We start from the raw sequence: 22077 nt of genomic DNA, 5'->3' as shown, positions 1-22077 counted from the left end.
ACTCAATGACCTTGATGGTCCCTTCCAACCTAAATTATTCTATATATAATTTTCCCCATCATAAATCTTTGTCAGGATGGCAGGAGGGAGCTCTCTGGCTCTTATCTCCCTTGACACACAGTCCAAAGTGACATGTTCTCACAACTAACCCTAACCCTAACCCTATCCGTGCTGGAGGAGTGGTGCAGACAACCTGTGTTATCTGTGCTTGAAAGTTTATTCCAAAAGTTTATTCTGGCAACTTAAAGGCTTGTTATCCTTCCTCTCCTGGATGCCTGCCCAGACCACAGGGTTTACCAAGGGATCTGTGAATGCTGGGATGGGACAGGGAGGAAGAGCAGGACTCCGGACTCCACCTCCAGACGTTCTCTGGTGAGTGGGCAGGAAAGGCCAACCCTTGGTTTCCCTCCCTGCACAGGCAGAGTAGGTCCTACCTCGGTGTAGCCCATGCTGGCAGCAGCGATCAGGGCCTGCTGGATTGCGTGGCTCTTCTTGAACACTCCCTGCTGCTGTCCAGCCATGCTCCAGTCGCACTGGATCAAGAACTTCACCACCTCCAAGTGTCCCCTGAGAGCGGCATGGACCAGGGCACACTGCCCATTTTTGTCCAAATGATCCACCTTGAAAAGAGATGAAAAAATACAACTAAACAAAATCATGAGCAACACATCTTTGCTTCTTCAGAGTTTCCAATCCCGGCTTCAAAATAGTACCACATGTGCAAAATGTGCATTTTTCTGGTAAACTATCACTTCCATGACCAGAAAACAAACACTTCAAAAACAATGTCCCAGGCTCTGGCATTATCTTGGCCACAAATGCTTGCTTTGGGGAAAACAGCATAACTTTTTTTTTAGGTTTCTCCAGTTTTTTTCAAAAACTCAAAGACTACATAAATATTTTTTCCGTTGTGTCCTGAAGTCCAGCACTCAAATTTTCTTGTGTATTGAAATACTACACACTGGCATAATCTCCTTTAGCTGGATCTAGAAAAAGAAAACCAGTCTGTTTTTCAGGTATCAGTTCTTTTGAGAGTCCCAGAAGTGCCTCAGCATGCAGACAGGCACCGTAAGGCAAACCCAGTGCAGGCACAATCAATAGGAATCAGAGACAGTGACACCCTTGCAGGAACTTATTTGGTTCTTTTTTGGGGCATGGTTTCCACTTGATGCCTGAATACATCAGCTGGGATTTCTAGATATTATCCCAACAGGGATACTTGGTGAACACAAGAAAGGCAGGTCAGTTATCATCCTCCTGCTGGTTAACCCCTTCTGTGCTCTGCAGTATACTATTTATCATAAAAATAATAAATAACTATTATAGCAATGTATTTTTACTAATATTAATTCATAGAATCACAGAATGGTTTGGGTTGGAAGCGACCTTAAACACCATTTCATTCCACTCCACTGCCATGGGAAGGGACATCTTCCACTGTCCCAGGCTGCTCCAAGCCCTGTCCAACCTTGCCCTGGACACTTCCAGGGATCCAGGGGCAGCCACTGCTTCTCTGGGCACCCTGTGCCAGGGTCTGATGCTAAATTACAGTTATATAATTATAACACATTCACATTAATAATATATCAATGTTTCTCCATTCTCAACTCCTTCAGTAATCAGTATTGCAATTTTCTGCAAATATCTCAGTCTTCAAACTACGCCAAACTGTTTTGGGGTATTTCCTCAGTACTGTTAGGGATATTCAAAGAAAACTATTAGTGGCAGGACTTATGTCACTAAACTCTCTCAAAATACCCAGCAAAAGCAAAATACTTTTTTTCCTTCATACTGTCCTCACATTATTACAGACAACACAACCCAGAAAGATCTAAACAGTCCTTCAGTCATCCTGACATCCATACCAAAACTACATAAACCCATATTTTGCCCTTTGAACTAAAATTAAAGATATAGAGAAACCACAAATTGTTTCCAGGAGGCTCCACTTCAAAAATCAGCATAATTTTCTTCTTCAACAAAGTATTTTGACTTCACTCATAATATACAATTAAAACTCTACTCATCACAAAGCTAAACAAAGGGGATTTTTCTAGGGCAAGTCTGATGAAAATTTTAGGAGAATGCGTCTCACAGAGATATTTAAAGAATATTTTGTGCTGGAAAAGCAGTGTTGCCATTTCAACCGTGTGAAGTTCAAGGATTTCTACAGAACATCCTTATGCAGGTCACCAGTGCAGCATCACTAGGCAGCTCCTACCTCAGACCTGAATTCCAGACACCAATTACTGACTCTCAGGAGCTGGTATCAGTGTGGGATTTTTAAACCCACTACATTTTAGCAGAAAAAACAACACCAAAAGCAGCGTCCTGGCTTTATTGCCTGGAGGATGCTCCCTAGCAAGTGTTCCATGTCCTGCCTGCAACAAACACAGAGCAGTTTAGATCAGCTTTCGAGCAGTGTGGTTCCTTTACCTTGGCCCGTTTCTTGCACAGCAGCACCACGATGCTCAGGAAGCCGGCGGCAGCTGCGTAGCCCAGTGGGGTCAGGCCACTCTCAGAAGCGGCATCAACGTTGGCCCCAAACTCCAGGAGCAAAGCCACCATCTCTGCGTAGCCCAGGTGAGATTGGACACACAAAATGGGGGCATTGTTCAGAACTTCCGTCCGATAATTCACATTTGCACCTCCTAAAATCAGCAGCCGACTGACCTGTGCGAGGAAGGAGAGCTGTAGGCCGAGCTTTACAGAGAGACAGGTGCTTATTGTCAGGGCGACAGGCAGCAGAAACCAGGGCCTCAACTCATCTCCAAGCAAACAGCAAAGGACATAAAAGGCTGCGGAAAAATCTCTGCCCAATAGATGATCCCATTTGATGCAGATGGAGCAGTTTAATCATTTCCCAAGTGGCTAGGAAGTGGTCTGAAGGGTGCTGCCACCCTTTGTTTTGGGACAAAGTCGCTCCAACCCTGCTGCAGCATCTGGGCACATGGCAGGGACAGCCGGAGAGAGCTGTACTCAACACCCTTCCTCTCTGGGTTGGTCTGGCTGTCCCACTGCATGGCTCCCTTCGCACTTGGCACCAGTGAAAAAGCCTGCACTTGATGCTCGAGAGTGACAAGGAAGGGACATGGAGACAAACACTGAGCTCACCTCGCCTGAGTGGGAAGGACCTGGGATAATCATCCTCCCATGTGAGAAAACAATTCCAAACCTGCATCTCTGTCTGAAATCCTTTCTGCTGTAGAGATGGGCTCACCTAAGTCAACATGTGCATCTTACCACTGCAAAAGAAGTGTCTGAACCTGTACATGTGCATGTGCTTCTGGATTTGGTGTCACCTCAGAGTTCATGCCTATCTAAGCCAGAGGCCTTTACTTGCCAAATTCCAACATCAGTTATTGCATTCCACATCTTTGGGAGCAAAAAATCCCATTTTGCACATGTACAAACTCACTATTTGCTCATTGCAATGAAAAGGAGATCCTTTGCCAAAGTAGCAGAGTTGACAGACAATCTCAGCTGACTAAAGGCCTCTCCTCAGCTCAGGACAAACACCCAGCAAGCTGCTCAGCCTGTCCAGGAAACTGGACACGGCTCCAGTGAATACTCTGCATGGTTACTGCCCATCACTGGAGCTTCTTGTGTAAATTCTGACGCCCCGAGCTCTCCCTCTCCTCCTCCAGTACCTTTATGTTTGGGGTGTAGAGATTTCTCAGAGATGCCAAAGCCATTGAAAGGCCTTCAGTACTGTAGGAGATCCAAAGCCCTTGCAGGATGGAGGAAGATACCCCAACTTTTTTACTCAGACCCTGAAAAAGAGAAAGGAACTTAGATCCACACTTATAAATCTGCTCAGTTACACTGGGCAGATCCACCTGGGTCTCTGGACTTCAAAGGAAGTTCAGGACAATAATGACTACACCCAAGATAATGTGATAATTTGCCATATCTGACCTTCACAGTCAATTAATAAACTTGCAGAAAATAACTTGTAAAGGTAATGTAGCCATCTCCAAGGTCAAGGAAAGGCAGGGTTTAACTGTGACCAACCAGATCCATTCAACACCCTCACAAAATGCCCTGTTAGGAACACAGATTGCTGCTCTTTTTCTTTTTAAATAAAGTACACAGCATCTGCTTACACGAAGATAAATTCAGGAATTTTCAACCACAGCCTGGAGCAGTATGCCCCGGTATCTTGTACCACATTGTCTCCAGCTCTTCTAGTCGGTGTCCATGATCAAGTAATACATAATATATTGAAGGTCTGACATATTTTCCAGCACCCCTAACTGGCAGAACATAGTTGATCAGGTTTCTCCCTCCTGTATAATTTCTCCATAGCCGAGAGATGGGAGCAAACAGCTGGATGGAAGAGCAGAGGGTGGGATGGTGAGTCCAGCAGGAGCCATGCCATGAGTATGCCCTGAATGCTGCTGTTCTGCTACTGATTTCCCATGAAAGCCTGCTGATTCCATGGAAACTGCACAGGGATCTAGCACGGCACATTTAATTCTGTTTTGATATGCAAACCCTGATTTCTCTCTCTCGCACACCGGGTGGTCACTTCCACCCCTGTAAACAGCATGGTCCCAGTTCCGGCTTGTGTGCCTGGGATTGGGATGATGCTGGTGCAACATAACCAGCAGCACAAGGTGGGATTTGTTTCCTCTGAAGGAAGATGTGTAGGAATCATCATCCCAACGTTGCTGGACTCGGCTGCAACCTCTATTTCCTCTGTGTGAAAGATAATCTGCAGCATCACCCTAGCCATTAACAGATCTGTCATTTGAAACAGTCTTATCACCAAAAGAAGCAACAGATTAGACAAGCTCTTATAAATAACAACTCCATGTACTTGTTTCCTTAAAATTCAGGGAGCTAAACCACAAAAAATACCTGCTTGTGTTGAGGGAAAAAGAGCTCAGGAACCTGAGCCACTGTTAAATGCTGCTTTTGAAATGACACAACACAGGACATTAGAGGTCAATATTAAATTTCATGAACTCAGGATGGTGAAATTGGAAAGGGAAAGCATTTTTATAATAAACAGTTAAAATAATTTTAAAATAGTTATACTACTATCAACCCCATAAATAAGCTGCCTACATCGCCATCAGGACCAAGGAAAAGGGTAGATATTTTGAGAATAACCCACTGAAGATAATCACAGATGCTACAGAAATCTTAAGTGTTGCATTAGAATAAAAATATATATACTTAGATATTAGTGCAAGACATAAAAGGTGACATTTACCCCTTAAAGAAAAAGTACATTCAACACCATTATAACTGAGTTACCATTCAGGCAAAAGCCTGCATTTTTTCTCATTTTTTAGTTCATATCTTCCTTTTCTAATTCCCTCTTCACAACTGTGGGGCAGAGTGAATCCTTTAGCAAAAACAAATCCCAGCTTCATACAACATCTAATCAAAATACCACCAGTGGTTCCCACTTCACTGGGACCATCCAACATGAGACCAGTGTATGGCCTGACAATTTGAGCAATTTTTCCAGTCCCCACAACCCCAGTGTTCAAACAGTTTTTTCCTGTCCTGTCTTGTATTCAAGCTGTCAGCATCTTTAATTTTTACCTTATCATCTCCTCTGCTATTTAGCCATCAGCACCTTACAGAATCCCAGAATTCTAGACTGGTTTGGGTTAGAAGGAACCTCAAAGCCCATCTCATTCCATCCCCCTGCCATAGGCAGTGACAACGTCCACTAGACCAGGTTACTGCAAGCATCACCCGCTTCTGTATTACTGATATTTTAACTAATTAAGGATTAAATTAAAGCCTTCTCTTTTGCCGATTTGAAAAACATATGTCAGCCTGAAGTTTGGGTCCTCCTGTATCACAACTGCACATTTCTCTTTGTGCCCTTTTATTCCATGCCAGGCTTTTCAAGTTGGCTTTCTATATGCTCCTGTTAAGACTGGCAATTGATTTAAAAGACTAAAACATTTGTACTTTTCCCCCCTAAACTGTTTGAGGATGTTTGTGTTTAAAAGAGAAGACAAATCATCAGATCTCAGCCAGCAAGAGAAGATGGGAACGTGAAAATGTCTTCCCACCCATGTGTCAGATCAGCACTTTATGCCTGTGCATCACTTTTTTTACACCTGTAAATTCCAAGTGTTCCATCATCACCTTGCTAAGGTACCAGTGGATTCAAACCAGGAAAGATTGGAGAAGGATAAACAAATTTTCTGCTCTGTTTTTGCCTCTATACCCAGCTCTCAGTACTCCCTGGCTGGACAAAATGCTTTAGCTCTGGTCTAATATTCTCCTGGCTTCCTGGTGAGTACATAAAATGGAATTATAATAGCACCAGGCCTTCATAAATACCTTCAAAATTAGGATCTTTGTGTCTGCAGGACAATCTTTGTGTCTGCTGCTGTAACATGGCAACTTGAGGAAAAACACCCTGAATTGATGACCTGATGTGCTCCCTACTTGGCAGAAAGACTATGGCCACAGTGGTAATGGCTTCAGCAAAAGATCAGCCAGAATGAAAAGCCTGAATGGGAAAAATGCTTGTTTAGAAACAAATACAGTTGGTAACAATGAGCAAAGAGACTGTGCATGTACTCTTGCAAGTATTTTCTTTAAAGAATACTTGAGCTCTTAAATATGGTCTACGATATTCCAGCCTAGTGCCTCCGTCAGAAACTAATGCAGCTCATTTCACTCAGTGAAATACCACCAGTGCTTCCCACTCACAAATGGTACACACTCACAAATCTGCAAAAAAAAATAGTTAAAATAAGCAATAAAAATAAATCTATTCAAGGAAAAGCAAAATACTAAGTTAAAATTTCTAATCTGGCTAATTCAAACCCTGTCAGAACTTTGCAGTACTTGTAAACAACATTTTGTTAGGGTTACCAGTCACTGTGACACTGGTCTTCCTGCAGTGCTGTAAACACAAGGATTTGCTGAGTGATGTGGAACAGAAGGCTGGACTGACATTTGTCATATGCTAACTGGCATTTTCTATTATTGTAAATACTGTTCAATTAAACCTGGAAACCTATTGGAAACTTTTCCACTTAATGAAAATTGTCATTTGCTCTGAGTCTGAATCCCTCTTACTGGTTCCCACTACAGACGTGTGAAACGAAGAAGGTATGGAACCAGATTCAGATGTAAATGGCAGCTGAACAGTAAACTCGGGGCTGAATTTGGCTTTGGGAATGTAACTGAAAATGTGAAATTGATACTCTGAGGGGTACTGCACTAGTCTGGGGTTTTCCCCTTTGGCTCTAGCCATTGTCTTTCCAAACAAGGAGACTTTGCTGCTACACCTGATGGTGAATTTGCCATAGGGAATACAATAAAATAAATAAATCAAACAGGACTGACACAAGGCAGAAATCACTTGTCAACTCTAGGAACAGAAACCGCAAGTCTATAAAATCATACAGCCTTGTTTTTACTGGTGTTAAGCACCCACAGGTCCCAACAGTTTTAAGATAATCTGTATTTCCTGTGACCTTACAAATCCACCCTCTCATTCTCACCATCTGGTGCCTGGGCCAGCAGACAGAATGATACTTAGTTTATGGGTCACATTGATACTCACATCCAAGTTTGCCTTTCAATTACCCAGGTCTTAAATGCTGATGTAAAGAGTAGGGTGGACCAATCAGCCAAATTCAAGAACGATCAGATTTTCCTATTACAACCTAAATTTTTATTAGATTCTTCAAACCCACTCTTTTTAAAAGATTTTCTTTTTTTCTAGATGCTGCTACAGGAATTCATCTTTCAGGGCAAGAAGCATATTATGGTAGAGAGCAATTTTAAATAAGGAGGCTATCTGCTGAATTTACCATCTGAAGGAGGGTTTAATTTTAAGGACTTCTTAAGTACCACAGCTAATTTTCTAAAGCTGACTTCTACACGCTTTAGCAGCCTCAAGCAATCACACTTCTTACACCAACCCCACGACGAGACCAAGTGCTGCCAGTGCTGCGGATGAGGTTGGCGTAAACCTTAATTTGAATTTTTGTTACCTTAAAAATATGTGCCTTGAGAATGTGATGTCCCAGTTCAATAGTCTGCTGTCTATTTAATTTTCCTTCTTGTCGAGAAAACCAGAAGGCAAGTAGTGTGTGGCCACTCCTAAAATCAGAAGAAAAAGTATGTTAGTATTTGTCATTACACCAACAAAACAACTTTTGGAGACAAAAATGCTGATCCTTCAACCACATCCAGCTTTGGGAAACAGAGCTGCATTCTTTATTATTGGTGATCACTGACAGCGCAAAACCCTCAGACATGGGCAGACAGCAAAAAAACAAACCCCAATATATTTTCTATGAGTAGATGTAAATTTAGAAACACCAGAGGTACAATGCAACGAAAGCTGAAGTGCTACTTTTATAGTCATTTTCCAGAGGCAAACCACATTTGCAAAGCATGTAACCAACCTAAAGCCACTAAAAATGCCATATTTAAAATAGTCACACTTTGAATAAAATGTCCTTTAAATGACACCTGCACTCACTACCTGTGGACAGTCCCACGGAATGGAACAACTTTATTTCTTTGTAAAACTCCTAAACATGTTCTCCACCTTTTCCAGTAATGAAGATGCTTCTGGCAATGCCCTACCAGACTGACAACCACAGCAAATTAACTGAACTACACATCAAGTCCTGTTTAAGGAAAAAAAAAAAAACCCCAAAACAAACCCAAACCAAACCAACAATAACTTCTGTTGCTAAAGATGATTTTACTGACATTTTTAAACCTTTAAACATTTACAGATTTCCATCTTGTAATGCTGCAAGTTCAACATGGCTGAATCTTCCCAAAGATGTGAGAAGATGATTCTCCACAGACACACAAAACACACATGATGCAGAAGTGTGAAGTTCTAATACCATTTCTGGGTGAGATCAATAAATACCTGCTCCTGCAGGTGCCCCAGGCACATGTGGATGCCACAGCAGGACATGCAGCAAGCATGACTGGAGCCAGAGAGGCTCCATCCTGGGACCTCAGTGGTCTGTGTGATGCTTTTTTGGTTTTACCAACAAAATTATATTCTTCCTTAAGCCCCTGGCTGCTCCCAAGGGAGTCCTTTTAAGTCACTTCATTTCTGGAATTACATAAAAATGTGACTGCACTAAAAGCAATCTAACCCCTTCCAGCCAAGGAAAATAAAATATGATATCAACTGTAGCTTTAAAAGTGCTTTTAAGGTACAGGAAATGTTATTAGCTCATCCCTGTCTGGCAAAGCAAAAAAATACCTTGGATGGCCAAACATCTAGCAAGCATTACACAAGCTAGAAGCTTTCACAGCAGTGAGGATTTACCAGCTCATCCCCATTCAGGGATGAATACTATCCATCTGAAAATAAACTCAGATCAAAAGTGAATGACTTCTAATGCCCTGGCCAGGTTTTTGGCAAGGTGTCCCCTGAGCCCTGCCAATGAATCTCCTTTTGGATTGGTAACACATGGATTTGTGTGAGCAGAGCCCAGTGATGCTCTGTCAGGCCTCATGGTGCTGGGAGGACAAGATTGTGTCTGTTGGAAAAACAAATAATATTTTTCTTATGAGGCAGGACCTGATCCCCAGGTTTGGACAGGTGAGAGAGCACCATATCCCATTTACAGGTAATAAAACTATTGCACTGGTGGGGAATTCTGTTATGCTTCAGTCCAAAATGCAGCTCTGTTTATGGAGGCACCATCAACTCAAATGACTATTTTCTGAAATGTTTTTATTGACTTACAGTTCTTTCACTCTTAGGTCATAAAAAGAAATTGAAGAAAACCCCCATTTTTGCCTGTCAAGCTGCTCTCCACACCTTGGCCTGGCACACGGCCCGTGCTGGGAGCCCATTGCTCCATGCCTCCTTGACTGGAGGAAAAGCCTCACCAGATGGTGACTCTGCCCATCACAACACAGCTCTGATGCCTCAGCTGAGTGCTGAAAACCCATCACGATGCCCTAGTGCACAGGGAGTGCCTCCAATCCCATGCATCTGCACTGTGAGAATTCTCCACATAGCACCAACAGAAGGGACAAAGCATAAAAAACTGGAACAGAAGAGCCCTGAAAGTGGTTATAGCACCTTGAGTTAACCCCAGCTTGTTGCCTTGCCTTCCTTTGGCTCTCCCCCTCTCTTGAATGGGAGGAAAATGTCAGGTCTCCTGCTAGAGAAGATAGACAAATGCATTTGCTCATTACACTGTTAACCTCTGGGAATGTCCATGAGAAGGAAGGAGATACAGATCAGAAGAAAACAAATTACTAGGAAACACAGCTTGAGTGTTGCCAGATACTGCTGGAAGTCAAACGGAATGGCAATTGCTAGATTGAACCCGGCCCCATTCTGCCAGATTATGAAAAACCGTAATTGCTGTAATACACTCAGTCCATCCCATTAAGTCATCAGATTCACAATGCTGCGGGTTTTGAGAGAGGCCAAGGTGTTCAGCTCCACCCAAAGGTTGGTGGTGCAAGTTCAAGAACTTGTAGGTCATTGACCAGGGAGCTGGAGAGAGACTTTGGACAAGGGTCTGGAGCGACAGGTCAAGGGGGAACAGCTTCAAACTGACACAGAGTAGGTAGAGATTAGACATTAGGAAAATATGCCTCCGTGTGAGGGTGCTGAGGCCCTGGCACAGGTTTCCCAGAGCATCTGTGTCTGCCCCACCCTGGAAATGTCCAAGGCCAGGTTGGATTTGGTTTGGAACAACCTGAGACAGTGGAAAGTGCCCCTGCCCATGGCAGGGGCTTGGACTGAATGGCCTTTAAGGTCCTCTCCAACACAAACCATTCTAAGGTTTTATGATTCCATGGTTCAGAGTCATCAGCTCCTTCCCTTTCTGGGGAGATCCTTAGGCAGGGGATCAGGAGCTGGATCTTTCTGCTCCAGACTGTGAGTGGCTGCGCATAAGGACACTTCAGCCACGCCTCTCTGCCTCTGTGCTCCATGTCACAGGAGAGCAAATAACACCACCTTTTTGCTTGTTGGTGAAAAACTCTTTGAGAATGGAAGGCTCTGAATGGATCTGTAACTGCATTAATCCTAAGCATGAATTGAAAATCCAGAAGCTTCTGAGGTGCCAGTTCTTCGCAGCAAGAGCTGAAGTGCAGCTCCTGCCTGACACACCAGTCCAGGCAGCTCCTGAATTGCTCTTCAGCTGCAGTTGGAAGGGTATTTACCTAAATTGCATTATAGACATGACTTTGGTGTTATGAATAAGGCATGTACGAACTACTCCAGAATAAGGTACAGTATTCATGAGTAATACATTACCTCTGCAATGCTTCCTAGACCTTGGCTTTCAGCTGCTTGATAAATACTTGTTCTGTCAACATTAATTGGAAACTAAACCAGACTGCAACAGCACAGGCTATTTTTTTTTTCCTTTAATACAGCAGAGTGGCAGTAATGATTTCTACATCAAGGAGCTCAGTGAAATTATATACTTTGAATTTCATCACTGCAGAGTTTATCATCAGAGATTTTTCTATTTTTAATGTAAGATTTTTTTTTTTTTTTTTTTTTTGGTGAAAAATTAATAGCCCTACTAGCTCAGCTCCTGCAGCTTTAATCTGCTCTCTGTGTCTGTATCAACTCCTGTCATGGTCAGGAGCCTGCCTAGATGGGCACATACATGTGTGTATGTACATGCATACATACAGTGTGTATATAGATAGATAATTACATATGTGTAAGTATATATATATATTTATATATGTAAAAAAGACATAAAAATGAGTCCCTACCCATTCCAACTCCCTACACAGCACAAACCAGTGCACACCTACAGTAGCTCTAAGGAAGGTAAGAGAAGGCTGCACATGAGGTCATGTGGAATTATGGAATGGTTTCGGTTGGAAGGGACCCTGAAGTCCATCCAGTCCAACCCCCTCTATGGTAGGGACACCTTCCACTGTCCCAGGCTACTCCAGGCCCTGTCCAGCCTGGCCTTGGACACTTCCAGGGATCTAGGGGCAGCCACAGCTTCTCTAGGCAATCTGTGCCAGGGCCTGACCACCCTCTCAGGAAAGAATATTTTCCTAATATCCAGTTTAAACCTACTCTCAGTCAGTTTGAAGCCATTCCCCCTTGTCCTGTCACTTCATGCATTTAAAAATAGATGCTGGATCTATCTCTACGCAACTGTCCCTTATCCGCCCAAAAGTGAGGCACACACAGCTCTGAGTGCGGAGTAAGATGTTGGTACCTCAAGCACAGTCTCCAGGTGACCCCGTTCCTCACGTCACAGATAGAAAAGGACAAAGTCTCACTGATAAAATACTGGTGTGACTAAAGAGCAGTGAAGGAGAATGATTAAATACAAGAGAAAATATTAAAAACTTCTAGATCTGTTCATCATTTAAACTTTTCCAGTTCTCAGGTAAAAATAATTTAAACAGTATAAAATCACTCTGGTGTTAAGGCATTGCATCACCCGAATAAAAGACAAATAAAAAATAAACGAGAATCAGTCCTGTTTACTTCTGAACCTACCAATGTCCAAATTCCCTGATTTACACCCGTATCTCCCTTCTTCCAGCTAATCCCATGAAAACATTCCCAAATCAAGAGATTTGACACTGTGCCCAGTGAATCTGGTCTTCCAAAGATGTGTATTCACATTTTATTCAGCTCTGCCAAGTGCAATGTCATAACTGCAGTGCAGAGATTGATGTGTGCTCTGACAAAGCCTAGAACCTTTTCCCCTGCAGAAGGGTATCTGGATGCCTGTCCTGCAGAAAGACCAAGTTCAGCTCCAAGAGCCCCTCTCAAAATAACAGTTTATCACCTAAATTAATTTATTTGTAATGTAGTTTCCCTCTGATGTTATAACTGCAAATTAACTTGGAAGGAATTCACATTATAAAAAAAAATTCAAAATAGTCAAGGCTACTCTCTCCTGCACTGCAGGAAGACGATTTTGCTCTAAAAGTGGGTCTTAATATTTGAGGAATAAAGTAACAGGAAGAAATTCAGTAACATTTCTTTCTTCAATCAGTTTCTTGTTAACGGCACTCCCCTCTTCTTGGTGGCTCAGTGCCACAGGATGAATGATTCTGTGAATATTTTCTTCCATTTAGATGTGGAAATGGCCCAGCAGACAGAAGTTTAAAGTCCAGAAGAAAAAGAGCGGATTTTATGAGGACAGTAACTTGAGATATTGAATATATTCAATCCCTTGCTGCATCCCAATGCTGAGGTTTGCATGTCTAACGAGCCAGTTAAAATGAACTGCTCCGCTGATGTCCTTTATGGTGGCAGTGATCACATCTGCTCTCCATCTCATCTGTCATCATTTATAATCTGTGCCTTTTCTCCTTGTCTCTTCCAGCTGACACTGCAGCTGCAGTTCAGGGGAAAACCTGCAGAAAAGTCACTCTACTGCACTGCTAAATCACTGTTACAGATTCCCTGCTTGCTACCAATGGCTTTAGCAATTTATTTTTGACCTCTGATTTCTGAATGAGATTAGAAAGGGACCCCAAGACAGCTGGAGAGAGACACTGGACAAGGGTCTGGAGTAACAGGACAAAGGGGAATGGCTTTCCACTGGCAGAGGGCAGGGTTAGATGGGATGTTGGGAAGAAATTGTTCCCCGTGAGATTGGTGAGGTCCTTGCAATTGGTGAGGTTGCCCAGAGAAGCTGTGGCTGTCCCATCCATGCAAGTGTCCCAGGCAAGGTTGGATGAGGTTTGCACCAGCCTGGTGTAGTGGAAAGTGTCCCGGCCCATGGCAGGGGTGGAACTGGATGGGCTTTCGAGTCTTTTCAACACAAATCACTCCATGATTCTCTGACTAGAGTTAATGTCTTGAGATGCTGGAGATGTGGAATTTGCACATGGTAAGTCTCCTACACTCACTTTGTTATTACCCATTCTTTTTACATTTCATAATTACTGGGTTCCAAGTAATGCAATCAAGTTTGTTTTTTTTTTCTGAAAGACATACAGGATGCCTAAAAGTTGTATTCTCAGAGTCAGCACTCCATACTTGGTGAACAGATTGGGTCTGCCTCTCCAGTTTACTGGAGGACATAATGATGGACTCATCTCTGTGATGCACAAATATGGCACTCAATAACTATGGCTTGAGGGGTAAATTAAAAGAGTGAGGAATCTTGTACTCTCCTTCCCTTGCAATGGGTGCAGAGGAAGTTTTGCCTGAAATGACAACTCAGCCATCACTTCTACCACACTCCACACTTCTGCCAAAATTAGAGCTGTGGGAATGATCTTGAACAACCAGACTCCATGGCGACCTGGTCATTAATTGCACTAACTGAGCATGGGCCTTGCACAAGTGCAGATGACCAGAGAGCAGGCTGGGCAAGGAAATAACCTGACTCATGCATCAATTAATCCATGCACCAAAATGCCCAAGTGAGCACCATATGGAGGACTGATCTGGGGGTAATTTTTAAGAGGTTAAGATGTGTGATGCAAGGACCAACTCCCCACTTAAAGCTGTTTGTTGTATTCCTGAATTGTTAGAAATATCGCTTTCACCAACTTCTTTTTCTCACAACTTCCTAAATGAATTATCTTTATACCGAGGACTGTTATTTGTCAATCAGATTCAGCATTCCATCAAAATAAAACAAAACCCCCAGTTTTTCTCTAAAGCCTTCACTCTATCATTTTGCCGGGTAATACATAAAAACATTAATTTTGTGTAGGAAAAGTCTCCCCTCGCAATGTGATCCCAAAAGAGAAAAAGGAAAATGCAAAATACCTACAGAGTATTTTACTGAAAGACAGCTCTGCTAGAAACCATGGCAACTCGGGTGGTATATGAGAGCTGTATCCTTCTGCCTGGATTGCTGATGCATATTTATCCATGCAGTGTATCTTGATTTGGGGTTTGACAAACAGATTTGGTTTATGAATGCAGAAGAGGAGGGAAGAGGTGAGCGAATGGCCTTGTTGTGGGTTCATAAAATGCTTATCCTTCAAAACCCACTGCCCTAAGAACAGCAACCAGGAGCAAACCTACACCAAAGGCACCACCTCTGCTGCTTCCCATCTCTGCCACATTCCAGTCCTGCACAGGTCACCTCCCCGGGGCAGCATGTCTGTGCTTCAGTGACCCTAAGGCCAGGCCAGGCCAGGGACTGGGGTTTGGGTTTCAGCTCACCTCAGTCAGCAGCTAGAACAGGCCAGATGAACTGATCCAAGGACCCAAGGAGACTGGAGTGAGTGCCTGAGCAACAGACACCTGGATGGCAGGCCCCTAAAATTAGGTGAGTTTTGGCTTCACCAAGCCAGAGGTGAAGCACCTGAGGTGAAGATCTAAAATGCTTCATTTTGCTACGGTCCCATGGATGCTGGGACACCTCCATGGAGCACAAAGAGCCTCTGTCCTCAGCCACCACCACCAGCACACACAACGGTGGTTGGTCCAGTGCCAAACTGAGACACAGAAGCCGAAACTGGGATACTCATACAGCACTGAGAGTACCTTTATCTCACCTTTAACTTTCCTTAACCAGGAAAGAAAACCTGTGAATTTGCTTCAAAACCCTGTGTGTGGGGTAGAGGAGCAGCCTGGAGAGATTCACTTCATCCAGCCTTGTCAGTACTGGAAAGATCTCCTAGGTAACCCATCGTCCTGAGATTCCTCACAACTCAGCTGGAGGAGATGCTTCCCAGGCACTCCTCATCTGACCTACTGTAGCCTTTTAGCTCAGGATGAAATTAATCACTCTAATTTCTCTCCTCTGACTATAAAGCAAGTCTAGACAAGTAACTCAGATGTTTACACTTAAATCTGGATAAAGTAATTTCACTTCTGGAGTCCATATCTGACTACAGCTCTCTTATTGCCTTGCCAGGGCAAATAACTTCATTTCTGTCTTGTTCACAGCCCCTTCAGCAGTAGCGCAAGGATAAAAAAAATTATTAGTGTTGTAAAAACATGGAAAATAATTGCATAGAAGTTTCTGATTAAGTCTGGGCAGAAAAAAAGCTCTGCATTAGAGCAGAATTTGGGTTTAGAAACACAAGTGTAGGAGGAATGTGTAGTAAGAACTATTTTCTCCGAGCACCAGTCACAAAGGATTGAGTCTTTCCCTAAATGTTTTATATTATTTGCCAAGGAAGCCACTTGGTTGATGTGCTGGCCTGACAGGCTGGGGAGGTTGTTACTGCAATGCTGGTGAAGTGCTCTGACAAATGCCTCACTAGAGCCCTGTGTTAAAAAATGGAGGGGCTGGGAGGGGTTCCTCTCTGGGGAGAGCAGCAGTGAGAATGCTACCCTTCAGAGCCAATTAGCCTTTGCTTTGGACAGCAAACACGTGGTAAGGGTTCAAAGAAGAGGGTCAGCATCTCAACGGGCTAACCAAAGCCCCAGAGGGTGGAGATCTGCCGTTTTTCTTAAAAGCATAGAAAAATGTGATAATTCCTGGATACTGTGTTCCTCCTCTCCCCTCCCCTCTTTTCCACGCTTCTGGGAACATGAGAACTCGCTCTCACTAATTAAATCAGGAAGATTATCCCAGCTGCAGTGATGGGATATGAGTGGACACAAGGCCCATTATACCAATTTCCTTCATATTGGTCTCACACCTGGACACTCTTGTCAGGGTCAGTCAATTAAAAGCAGATTCACAAACCCACATTTCCCTTCAAAGCTCTTCTTGCAGGGAAAAATATCAGCCTCAGCAACCTTACTCTTCACCGTACTGTCACTGTACTGACAGGGTACAGTCAAACTGCTCAATGTATGACAATCCTGAGGACTGCTCTGTACAGTTGTTGTGTCTTCTCAATTCCCAAGTGAGCAGAAAGAAATCCATCTGGCTGTGAACAAGCCAGACGCAGACAAATTTTAATAGGCTACTGCTGTGAGCTCTGTCAGTGGCCAGCTCTGCTTCTCTTCCAAGAAGTAAAATGAAAAATCATGACTTATCTTAATTGTTGCTCAGGGTTTCCCATGCTCTGAGCTCAGTATCAGCTGGACAGAAGGATTTTGTGCAGTGTTGTAGCTCAGGGATCCCTCTCTATTAATAATCTCTGGATTGCATTTGATTTCATTAGTTACCATCAGAGCATAATGCAATTAGTGCACATTATACGTCAGAGATATATATTAATCGTCCAGTATGTATGGGCTCATGCCCGTGGTAGTGAGAGTCTGTTGATGCACTGGAACTTCTTTTTGCCTGTGGGAAGGAGCTAAGCCAGGTCAGCTCTGTGGAGATACCCAGCTGGCACAGAGCATGAGTGGTCCCCATAGAGTCACCATTAATTTCCTCACATTAATGGCATATATGAGATGGAAAGTGATATCTGAAAATCTCCTAAATAGTCTTGAGGGCAGCATAATGTATTTGATGCTCAGGAAAGACAGCACCAAACCCAAATGTTGAGAAAAAATCTTTCTGGTGACTTGTTGAGTGAACATTGTGCCTTCGTGTTGATGACATGCTTTGTTTCAGTGCAAAAACATCTAAAATGCAGCACATCTGAATCTCCTCCTGAATCTGGTATTCTGAGAGTGCCCTTTCCCACCACTGTGAGGATGAAGAGAATTTCTGGACCCACAGTCCCCAGGTTACTGAGCCATAGGCACTGCTACCACCCACAGCACCCAACACATGCTCACCCACCAGGGAAGCATCCCACACCTAGATTCTATTTTCATGGTAGCGACGGAAAGCAGTGATTTGGAAAGCAGTGATTCTTCTGAGTTGCTCTTATTAGGGATCATTCTGGCAGGTGCTGTGTGATCTCATAATTGCCAGGAGTACTGGCTGCTGTCCCGTCACCCAGCTCATAGCAAGCTCTCTTGCAGCCAGGCCACATAAAACCAGTAGAACCAGGTGACTGGGAGTGACTGGGACGGAGGAAGCTCTCAGCTCCATTGGAGCAAGCACCGCACAGACGCTGCAAACAGGGCAGAACAGCATTACATGGTGGCAAGCACTCAGTGACTCCCAAGTAAGGATATTAAATAGGTCTTTGATTGATCTGAAGGCACCTGCTGCTGTGAGAAGCTTTACCAAGGGCTCACTCAACAGGAATATTGTCAGAACCCACTAAAAATAAGAAGATGCCCATTGGGAGAAGCTATTTCGTATTTTTCTACTGCAGACTGTTTACCTTGGAATTTAAAGTGGTAAATTACTCTGACACCACTCATAGCCACAGCTGCCTTGATCAGCCAGGTGCTTTCCAGCTCCAGCAGATACCATGAGATTGTCTTCAGACTGACCACTGGGTCACTGACACATCCTTGAATCTGAGTGCTTCCCTGATGATTATAATAATATTTTAAGAAATGGGCAGAAAAATGGAGCAAAACTTGAAGGCAAACGATGAGAATTACAGTCAGATGGTCTGTTTCCACTTGTCACTAGAAACAAAAAGTCATGTCAATAGAGATCATTTGCCTTAGAGAATATAAATCTAATCATGATTAAATTCTGTTCCCCGTGAGTTAAGCCAGGAACTCAGCTGCTGTCAGGATAGAGATTACAGATGCATTTACAGTCTGAAATCACCAAAAAACAATTCTGCTCTTTATTTTGTTTTCATAAAAACCTTTAGTAGAACTACAAGGAGCACAACTTGAAAAATAAGCAACTACAAAAGATGTATCCACACTACTCATCTTTCCACTTATCTTCTATTTCCTGTGCTTTTGATACCTTTGGAGAAAGGGATGATGATGCCCCTTCTCCAGGACTGAGTTGGAAGGAGTAACCTGTCCCTGGTGACAACTGAGCTAGGCAGCCTGAGGCCTTCTGAGAAACAGCTCATCTCATTCTAAAGATCACTGTTAGGTTTGCCAAGTCAGGTGTGTGCCCAGGGGTGCTTGTTTCCTTCCATGAACAACATAAAGACCTCAGGTGATCAGGACAGAATGTAGAGACCTACAGTGTACACAGAGCGAACTCTGTGTACAGAGCAACTGCAGCCGTGTGCAACCTCATAAAACAAGATGATTCAGGTAGCGGTGTAGAGTAACACACTGGTAAGCTCTGATTTCTCAGAGCATTTTCTTACCTTGGATCACAAAGAAACTTGGTTTTTTCACCTTCTTCTCTCCAAATAAGCCATTCTCGGAAAGAGGGATGAACAAACATTCGCGTCATGTCTCTACGTTTGATAAGAAACATAGAAAGGTTCTCCATCCTCTGCTGAAAGTCCTCCCACTCCAAAGTGCCCTCAATGTTACCTGCATTAATGGCCTGAAAAATATGTTCATCTGTTAATGGGTGCAGAGAAGCCACTGCTACGTTCAAGAGAGGCATGACACGATCAAAGGAAGACTGTGTTGGGAACTTCATATTGCACTGCAACAGGTACACTTCGGACAGGGACACTGGGACCACTTTGTAGCTGGAGCTTTTTAGAACTAGGTATCCTTTCTCTATGAGATCAAAAGTAAGTTTCAGGTATAGGTAGGACCCTTGGCTCAAGGTCTTGAGGTGAGAACTGAGTTTGCCAAACGTAGTGTTGTCCATTTTGCCATTGAGAGAGATGTTGTTCTGGATCTCTGAGCTGCTGTGTATCCGGTGAAGGATGTATGCCTGCAGGTCCTGGTCAATGGCTTCGTTCTCTTCCAGTCTATCCAAAAATATTCTGTGGAAGGGCAACAGCTTTATTATTTCCTACAAAGAAAGAAAGAAAAAGAGATACTAATGCCAGCAGTGTTTACTATTCATTAAGTAAACTTCTTTTCTATCACAATAGCACCTTTGAGACTCCTTTAAGACTTTCCATCAGAGCAAGAACACAAACAGCAGTTTGTGGCCCTCAGGGCCTCACACTCCCATCTATAATCAAACAAGCTGTGTGTGACACATGACTGATATAAAAACAACGGACACTTTCTAACATGGAAAGAGCTGGAAAATTCACATGGAAAAACCCATGGAAAGGGCTGGTAAATTCACACAGAGTAGTGCCCTTGTTATTCCTCTCTCTCCCAACCATGAATTGACCTCCCATTCCTTCTGCTGTCCAGGACATCCAGGTAACAGATCTGATGCCACAGGAAACTTTCTGAAGCTGAAACTTTCTGAGACCAAGAACCTTCCTGGGGGCATCCTTCTGCATTCTGTATCCACAGATGCACAGAAACATGACAGATGATAATGAATAGTTTCCAGTGCAAAGCAACTGTGTCTGCTGCAAGACACTGCGCTCAGGGAATGCTCATCTACTGAACTCCCTGGTTCAACATAAACCAAAGATCACCAAAGGCCTCTCCAAAGAAATTCTTGCCTCACGCACTCTCGGCCGCTGTGAGGAGAAGCAAAGTGAAGCAACAGATCTGTACAAGGCCAATTCCAGGAAAGCCATAAGCTCTCCAACAAAATAGAGAGGGAGAGCACAGTGTGAACTCAAGTGGCAGTGAAGACTTTATGGATGCAAAAGCCCTAATTAAATGAGGAATTCAAGTCATCAGGATCCAATTTACTTACAATTACAAAAAGATTTCTTCCAAATGCTATTTCATTTACTCCATTACTGAGCAAAAAATGGACCCCAGCACTGAACAGCAAATAATCCGTGCTCTCCTGGATTCTGGGAAGCAGCTGCCATTCCCACTGACAGCAACTATGTGGAGGCTGGCTGCCCTGATGGGGCTGGAACCAGACTCAGCTCCCTGCTGAACCTGCTCACAACAGTCTTGAGCTGAGTAACATCTCGGCCTAATCAGACTGAAATCATCATGCTCTGGGTCACGCTGAAAGGAATGAAGATCTGAATTCCTCTGTCCTTCCACGTGGAGCTGAGGATGTTCTTTAGCTGCACAGGCTGCCAGACACCAGGCCCTACCTTCCTAATGGCTCCATGACTCGGGCCCTACTGGCGTGTGAACAGTCTCACAAAATGATCTGAGCTATCTGCTGATGAACATTTATTTACATGAATAAGCGATGATGGATTAGATCCTTCCAAAGCTGTAGAGTGAGCCTAGGGGTATGGATGTAAATCCAAGAATAAAAAAGCCAAAAGGATAACCTGAAATAAATGGTCTTGAGCAAATCCAGAACATCTAGTAAGATCTTCTTTACCAAAGCCCATCACGACAATGACACAGTTTATCCCTTTATCCCTGTTTTGGGTCTCAACATACCTGTAGACTTGTCCTGACTGTCACTACCAGCTTCAGCCAGGAAGGGAATTTTCCAATCATTTTGCTCAGGAACGATACTATGGTGTCTCCATAATCTGGCTTGTGAAATTCAGCTTCATTTAAACCATCAATTAATATAATGAAATCTTCATCAGGGATCTTCCTCTCTGAGAGAAAGAGAAAAAGCATTTATTTGATAGACTATAGACACACAACCATAATGTACTGCAACGTTACTACAGAGCTTTAAACCATGACCAGATATTGCCAAAGAAGAAAACACCTACCGTAGCAGCACCATTTTAATGATACATTAATTGCATATTGACCTTTACAGGTCATCTCATTCCACCCTCCAGCTGGAGACAGGGCCATCCTATTGTTGTTCCAACCTGGCCTTGAAAATCCTACCAGAAGTAAATAATGGACTGTTTACACAGGATTTTTTTGCTGCTGGAGAATACAGTAAACCAGGTGATGCTGACCATGCAGCCATTTTTTCTATGTCAGACACTGAGAGCTGAGTATGGCTTTACAAATAATGGTAGAGATACCTTTGGACTTGTACCTTAAGCTCAAGGGGTATCTTCTCAATGGCAATTTTGTCCAATAAGATTCAAAACCAGGTGTAAAATGTGAAATCTGAGTGTACTGATGGCATATCCTATTCATATGTACTGCAAGTCCTGATCTGTAAAGTACTACAGATAAACTCCTGCTATCAAAAAGGTCAATGTTTCCAGCAGCAGGTGAGTTCTTCTCTTTGACTTTTAATTGCACCAGAAACTTTTCTGCAAAATCTCAGCACAAAATGTTCATTGACGATGAGATCCTGTGGTCCCTGTGGTATTCCAGGGACAACAGATGTGTGAAAACACTGTGTTTTTGGGACTGCTGAGCATCTTGTCCTTGCCTTGTATCAACTGCACTGTAAACATACACATGAAAAATACTAATTTTAGCATTTTGCACTAAAATTACCATAGCTGCTTTTTCAGTTAACTTCTCAG

At 43.2% G+C, this 22077-nt stretch overlaps 1 protein-coding gene across 15 annotated transcripts in view; it reads right to left on the bottom strand.

The window, feature by feature from the left end:
• TANC2 (tetratricopeptide repeat, ankyrin repeat and coiled-coil containing 2) overlaps positions 1–22077 on the bottom strand; it is a 151637-nt gene that overhangs the window by 22309 nt on the left and 107251 nt on the right. For all 15 annotated transcript variants that reach the window (XM_072919093.1, XM_072919095.1, XM_072919097.1 and 12 more), the window contains 6 exons: positions 21068–21234; positions 18985–19592; positions 7986–8094; positions 3651–3773; positions 2437–2673; positions 435–620 (listed from right to left, as the gene is read on the bottom strand). In XM_072919093.1, coding sequence (XP_072775194.1) covers positions 435–620; positions 2437–2673; positions 3651–3773; positions 7986–8094; positions 18985–19592; positions 21068–21234 — 1430 coding nt within the window. The remainder of the gene's footprint in view (positions 1–434; positions 621–2436; positions 2674–3650; positions 3774–7985; positions 8095–18984; positions 19593–21067; positions 21235–22077) is intronic.

This window comes from Taeniopygia guttata, chromosome 27 (genome assembly GCF_048771995.1).
Source record: "Taeniopygia guttata chromosome 27, bTaeGut7.mat, whole genome shotgun sequence".
Lineage (NCBI taxonomy): Eukaryota > Metazoa > Chordata > Aves > Passeriformes > Estrildidae > Taeniopygia > Taeniopygia guttata.
The sequence above is the reverse complement of the archived record's forward strand: the minus strand, read 5'-3'. Positions and strand labels throughout refer to the sequence as shown.